Below are 7,210 nucleotides of genomic sequence, written 5' to 3'. Positions count from 1 at the left end.
ATAATTCTCAAAATACAAAAAATGTTATTTTTCCCAACATTTTAAATATATGAAGAATGTGGACAAATTTAAATCTTGTGCATATAAAAAAAAATAAAAAATAAAAAATTACGGCTTTCCATAGGTAAAAAGTTCAATATTAGCTTTTTTTTTCTTGCTGAATAAAATGGGAGATCATTGGCCACATCTCGTTCTCATCCTCGTCATCATTTTGAAAAGAGGAAAGGAAACAAATACCTCTTATAGCGCATAAGTCCAGATTTTTATTCCTTACTCTTAATTAATTTTTTAGTTAAATAATTATATTAGTCAAAAAAGTATTAATTAAGAGTAGGGTAAAAATCCAGACTCATACACTCTAAAGTTAAGTTCAACAATTTTCTCTTTTGAAAATATTGGGGCACTAATGAAACATAAATAGCTTGGGCCAATCTATTTGAAGCATGATTTCAGTTTAAAAAAATAGAGAATTTACCATTCAGAGTATGAGTTTGAACTTTTACCTCTTACTCTTGATAAATACCCTTTTATTAGTGTAAGCATTTGACTAAAAAGGTTATGAATCAATAATAAAAGGTAAAAATCTTGATTCATGTACTTTTAAGAGGTATTTGTTAAAATTACCCTTTCAGTTTTTGTTCATGCCACGTAGAACTGCAAATTCAGGTCGTCTGGGCTTAACTTGATGGCCCGAACAGCAAAATCAGGCCTACTCGAGTTAAGGGAGGGTCAAGCCAGCTCAGACCGAAAGCCTATTGGGATGAGGTCAACCACTCAAAAAAACAAATAAATAATAATATTGGGCCTGGCCAGCTCAGCCCAATCCGGCCCGAATAAGCTTTTGGGCATGGTTAGGCCGGTCCAAAACTGGGCCAACAGTGAGAGACTTTATTTGGATCCGTTTGGTCCATCGTAAACTTGTAGCTCTAATGTCACTATATCCACCATACCCCTAATATCATACGACACATTGATTAGGCAACAATCCTAAAGCGGGCATGTGAGTGTTAGAAAAAAAAAAAAAATATATATATATATATATATATATATATATATATATATATTTTTACCGCTCCACCAACCCATTTATGATAAAAGTTCATGAATAATTGAAATCTAGAAATCTCTTATAAAGAGTACACACAAAACTCTAAAGATTAGTACTTTAGCAGAAACGAGAGATGCCTGTTCAGAGGCTAATATGAATCCTGGAAGTACCATCTTCTTTGAATATGTAACGTATAACGCGCATAAAACATTGAAGGGCATTACAGACAACAGATGATCAGTTGAAGCATCAGTAATGAGAGAAAAGGTGTCAGCTAGGCTGTGCCTAAATTATTAGACATCAAAACTGTAACATATCAAATTCGGAACTCATAATCTGCACAACAAACTTGTATTTATATAGTCTTCTCCTTATCTCCCCCCTCTTTCTTTCTCCCAAAAAATTATACAATACATGGCAAAAAAAGAAAAAAAAAATATAAAATAAAATAAAGGGAAAAGAATAAAACTGAGAGCCAATGTATTGATTGGACAACAAAAAGAGTTTCGTAACTCGTACATCTACACGAACCATGTAATTCCAGAGGAGACGAGTAATTGAATTACTTCTATAGAAAGATGTATGTGAAGCAGTAGTTCAACCTCATAGATGACCGCTTTATCCCTACTTTGTTGCTTGTTCAGCTGCCTTATTTGATTGTGTCATTTGTTACTCCGGAAAGTGATCTCACTAACAAATTCACTTAACGTTAATTGGTTTTGTTTGTCGGGCACAGCCCGGAATTGCAAGTCCAAACGTAATCCTTATTCCTCTCCCAAATTCACAAAAGATGAAAGTTTTTCGTCCAAGTCTTCGAGCAGATCATGATACTCGACAAACGTTGCATGTGACTGAAAAAGCACAGATTAGTTAGGTTAGAAGACGCTAGTGAATGGAAATGGTCGGAATTTATTGTTATTGTTATCGTTATCTTGACAGAAGCATTTAAGAGACTCTACCTGCAGGGTGATGCTATATGCTTTCCATAACCGCATATCGTGCCGGAAAAGATCGAATAGGACCTGTTCGATGAAGATATAGAAAAACATGAATGCACGAAAGTTAAACATGATAATTTATATATTTTTCTGGTCTATTATACAGAAATTTTCAAGGCAGGAAGACCAGCATACCTCGGCTCGTCTTAAAAGAGTAGCGAGGACAACAATCCACTCTTTGAACTTGACGGAGCACATATGTGCCAAAAGGAATTCTGCGTCCAATCGACTCTGCAGTGTACCCATTTGGAGCTGGGAACATAAAAGAGCTGGTTCAGGGAGTGAAAGTAGAAAGCTTCTACTGATAAGTACAGAAGGACATCCTAAGGGTCGGGCTTTCTCCAAAGCAGGACATGATAAACATACTAGTAATCACAAAATTCGAGATGAAATTGAGTCAAATCTGAAAACAATTGTTTCTTTGTTCATTCCGTTATAACTGGAAAGCGATTCATGTTGGTAATCCCACAGAGGACAATTTATACCCACTTCGTCATACACCATAAGATTTACCATGTGTATATATATATATATTCTGATTCCCCTAAATTTTAGTTCCTGTAACAATGTGCCCCAAGAGTTTTACTTTATATGCTCCTTCCCAAAGTGATGTAAGTAAAATATAAAGCATTAAATAGAGGATTTTCAGATAAGGGGATGCCTTCTGTCCAATTAATTCAAGCCCTGAAGCAAAATTCTCCAACCGAGCAGAACCATATCTCTCCCGTTGAAGATATTCCTGGAATACATTGTAAACAACTTAGAATCATTTGACAGTAGAGCAAATTCCTGAATAGAAAGTACAAACTTATATTACCACTAAATCAAACTGAGTGCCCTTCACAAAAGCTACAAGCTTTGAAAGCTCTTTTCCTGACATCAAATAGCTAGCATGGTTTTCTAAGATGTTCTTAACAGAAGCGACATGAGCACTCTGCTCCTTGAATGAGGTGCTGTGCCAAATAATAATAATAATAATAATAATCTTGATTAGTATTATTTCTTTTATAAAACTTCTGCATCCAAGATAGAGAACAGTAAATCAACCTTTTATCCAAAGACTGATTTCTGTAACTGGAACGGAAAAGGAAATAACCCAAGAATCTTGGAGATAGTCTGTCCGACTCTGTTGACGCCGGTTCCAACTCCCTTCCTGATCTCAGCAAGAACCTCACCTAAGAGCCCAGCGAAAGAAATCATTAGTCCCTATTAAATCATTATTTCAAAAAGAAACAAATATTAACAGTTAAAAGGGGTACCAGTTCTCCCGCAAGTTCATATAATGATTCATCAAGTGTTGCCTGCATGATTTGACAATCTTTTTGAGAGCCATTATTCAAAGGAATGAAGATGGGAAAAACAATTCTTTTTTTTTTTTTTTTTTCTTTTTCGGCCTTCTAGGACATGTGTACCTGCAATAAGCGTAGAGCACAGTACTGGCTGACTGCAGGACCTTCAAGTTTAGCAATCACCTAGACATTCAAAATAAAAAAAATTTCACTTGCAATCACAGATATCCGCGTTAAATTGAATTTGGAACCTTTCATATTCAAAAGCAAAGTTTTTATGAAATTATGCTTCTCACAATATATATATATATATATATATATGGATTATTCATTTCAGAGACTACCTATAAAATTCTAAAAGAAAAAGAAAAAGAAAAAAAAAAGGAGAAAAAAGAAATTGAAGTGAGCTGATCTCTTAATGCACTGGAAATTACATCCAAAATGCATATCCCAAGCAATAAAATATATCAAGAATGTAGTGACAAGACCAATTAAATAGAATTAACTGTATTTATACTATTGAAAAATTGGAAGAACTTACTGAATAAAATCACTTATCTGACAAAAGCCTGAAATATGTCGAGGAAAAGATAAAAAGTCTTACGAGTATGTAACAAGCTCCCGTGCGATACCATCTTCGTTGGAAGCATTCTTCAAATAACCTGAAAACTCAAAGCAAAGAAATTAAAATCGTTCCAATTTGGGATTTGCAGCAATGAGAGAGATTGCAACAAAGTGTACAGCGTGTTTGAAGCATATAATGTACTTAATACTCAAATATAAGTCAATCAACTGATGGTAAAATCAAGAGTCAAATCGTCCAAATAATTTCTAAAACTTGATCCTAAATTTCATCTGAGCAGTGTGAAAGCAAAAAATCAACTGAACTACTGTTGTTTGTCGATGCTTCGCCTCTTTCACTTCTAGAACATGCAGTTAAACAGCCTCTATATGTTTTTATGAACATAATGTAAGCAAGAAAAATGATGGATCTAAATGTATGCAATTCCTGACTAGATCCTTCCGTTTTTGTGTAATTATATTTTATGCATATAAATTTTCCTTTCTTGTAAAATAAAAATCATATACACATAATGGCCGGTAACCCGAGAACAATTCTCCTGTCAAGGATTCCTGCCATTATTTCATTTTCATTACTGCATTTTAGCACAAGGTCTAAACATATATTTCTACCACTCTTTGAATAAGCAGAAAAGCATTAAAACCCCCCAGCAAAAAGTTCATAAGAGATGAGCAAGAATATACTCTGTTGATCTTCCAGCAGCAGAGAACAAATCTGCCCAGTGTCTGCCATCAGTTTTTCTGGCAACACTCACAACCACATCAAGATACTCTGGAAAATTTCTGATCAATTCACATGTCTTCTCCAGAAGAGAATAAGTAATTGATTTAGGAACGGATATCTGATTCTTGTTTACACTTTGCCTGAAAATAAATTACATGTGAGCTTAAGAGTCGAACATTATACAGAGAATCAGAAGAATGGTATTATAAACTCTTCAGTATTAACAGAGAACACATTGGAAACATTTGGAAGAAGCACAAAGAAAAGGGAAAGGAACACACACAGAAACACATACATGCAGTATCGAGTAAAAAAAGAACACACACAGAAACACATACACGCAGTATCGAGTAAAAAAAGAACACACAGGGACGCATACATGCAGTAATAAGTAAACTTTATCTGACTAGTAAATGACTAATGAAGGATTGAAGGAAGGTACATCCAGGAGCCCATTCCACGAAAGTACCAAGTTAAATGAGCTAGATATAGCGCTTAGTCAAATAAGTTTCCAGTATTGAAAGTTGGTTAGAGTAAGATTTAACCACCGTCGCTAACATTGGATATAACACGTACAAGCCTCACAATAGTTCCTGCTCCATGGTCAAATCCTACCTTATGGTCAAATCCTACCTTAACCAGAATTGATAGAGATTGGGTCTTTGGGTTTAAAAGGAAATTTGATTCACTAAGACAAATAGTTAACTTGGCTAGCCAAGTATAAAAAAGTACCCAGTAACTTCATGTTCAACAAAGCTCCTGTAGATATTCGCCACTGTGATTTGAGAATCGTCCATTGACCTATTAATGGATGAGGATTTTTAATTCTTCTGTTTACACATACCTGGATATTTCTGCATCAAACACCGTAAAGAGAAGCCACTCCAGGCAATGAGAAAAATGAGGCTTCTCTGCTGATAATTGAGCCAACCTCAAAGCCTCTTCTCTTTTGTCCCTCTATCGTTCAGGAAAAGAGAAAAAAAAAAAAATCAGAGTCAAGTCCAAGATCTCCAACCAAGAACATGTCAGCAACACGTATTGGCAAGCTGTAAGCAAACACCACCAGTGTACCCTTGTATAGCTTCTTTGATTTTTCGATAAAGAGAAATATGACCAATAGTGGTTCGAAGACAAAAAAAGTATTTTTTTTTTTTTTTTTGTACTTCTTACTACTAGCAAGTGTAGGTACCCAAAAGGTAGAGAACTTGGGTCATTCAAGCATATCTAAATAGATAATATGTTTACATATGGATCCCTAGGTCGTTACATTCCATTGAGGATCAGGAATAGGCGTAATTGGACCTGCTTTTTACATCTCCTGTTATTTGGGACCCTATTCACCTCATTGGGCTTACCAGAATTTGTTTTACTACAAGTCAGCAATTCAAAGCATATAAGCAAAGTAATGAAAATCACCAATCAGTGCAATGAAAATTTTGAGAGAATTATATGTTAATTTTTTTTTTATACATTAAGGGATCAAACCCGCAACCTCCCCCTAGACCCCATCCCACCTAATTGACAGGGGCATTTTCTTATTTGGTAACCAAGCGCAGTTTAGTGGAACCTGGTCAGCCCCCCATTATTCATGTGTCTAAACAAAATCTTAAAGCAATGAAGTTTAAGTCAAGTTCACGCTTTTGGGCTTGATCTAAGCTCACTGACAGTCCAACATCCAGTTAATGATCTCAATGGAAGGGACCAAAAAAGAAAAAGGTCGTAGTTCCATGTTCAGGCATTTGTTGTCTGTTGGAGAAGACCAGTGCCAAGTTGATACAGAACTTATGAAGTCATGCATTGCGGACATTGATCAAACATGAACTAATTGCAATTTGCACCTGATCAGTAGGGGACTATTTTGATATTAAGTTTCAAACAAATGCCTTAAAATTACCTTATTCACTCAGCAAGCAAAAGAAAAGATAAAAAGGCACGAGATTAGGAATTCAAAATGCCCTATGAGAGAGGCAAGTTATGATGTAACAAAAGACAGTAGGATTTTTTATTTTTTATTTTTTTTCTCTAGAGAAATGACCTTGCATGAAACAAGGGATCTTCACTTTCATGTTAGAGAGAATAGTACCTGAAGAAGATGCCTTAACAGGCAATGCAGTATAGTTTGAGCTTGAGGAGTTGGCTCAAAACATGGGAACTCCGTACAAGCCGAAAATGACATTCTCTGGGAAACACCAACAACAACACCAGCATTTGGAAGAAGGCCTAGAGGGTATACCTCGCGATCAAATTCCAGCTCAGGATCCAACTGAGAAGAATACTTACCAAGTTACATAACAAATTAGACTACAAGGGAGACCAAAATATACTACATCCTGCATAATTACTTTAACCGATCCTCAATTTTGATAGAAGTTGATAACTTCTCAACAAGGAAACAATTTTTTTTTCAAATTTCGTTCTAACTGAGGAAGATGATTTAACATCTAAGCCCAAAAAGAATGACCAAAGTCATAGCAATACTAGCGGATGACCTGATCTTGAAAGGAGTAGAAAAGTTGCACAAAAAGGAGAAGCAACAACATGAATAGAAAAAATAACTATTGAACCACCC

The 7,210-nt window shown here is 35.4% G+C and overlaps 1 protein-coding gene across 2 annotated transcripts in view; it reads right to left on the bottom strand.

Moving 5' to 3' along the window:
• Window positions 1–1,496: 1,496 nt before the first annotated feature.
• LOC21404324 (RAB6A-GEF complex partner protein 1) overlaps window positions 1,497–7,210 on the bottom strand; it is an 11,763-nt gene continuing 6,049 nt past the window's right edge. For both annotated transcript variants that reach the window (XM_024176426.1, XM_024176427.1), the window contains 12 exons: window positions 6,725–6,904; window positions 5,486–5,598; window positions 4,602–4,781; window positions 3,940–3,997; window positions 3,459–3,518; window positions 3,306–3,347; window positions 3,094–3,221; window positions 2,864–2,999; window positions 2,708–2,785; window positions 2,182–2,298; window positions 2,008–2,070; window positions 1,497–1,899 (listed from right to left, as the gene is read on the bottom strand). In XM_024176426.1, the coding sequence (XP_024032194.1) occupies window positions 1,813–1,899; window positions 2,008–2,070; window positions 2,182–2,298; window positions 2,708–2,785; window positions 2,864–2,999; window positions 3,094–3,221; window positions 3,306–3,347; window positions 3,459–3,518; window positions 3,940–3,997; window positions 4,602–4,781; window positions 5,486–5,598; window positions 6,725–6,904 (1,242 nt within the window). In that variant the 3' untranslated portion in view covers window positions 1,497–1,812. The remainder of the gene's footprint in view (window positions 1,900–2,007; window positions 2,071–2,181; window positions 2,299–2,707; window positions 2,786–2,863; window positions 3,000–3,093; window positions 3,222–3,305; window positions 3,348–3,458; window positions 3,519–3,939; window positions 3,998–4,601; window positions 4,782–5,485; window positions 5,599–6,724; window positions 6,905–7,210) is intronic.

This window comes from Morus notabilis, unplaced genomic scaffold (genome assembly GCF_000414095.1).
Source record: "Morus notabilis unplaced genomic scaffold, ASM41409v2 Scaffold248, whole genome shotgun sequence".
In the NCBI taxonomy this organism is placed as follows: Eukaryota; Viridiplantae; Streptophyta; class Magnoliopsida; order Rosales; family Moraceae; genus Morus; species Morus notabilis.
The sequence above is the reverse complement of the archived record's forward strand: the minus strand, read 5'-3'. Positions and strand labels throughout refer to the sequence as shown.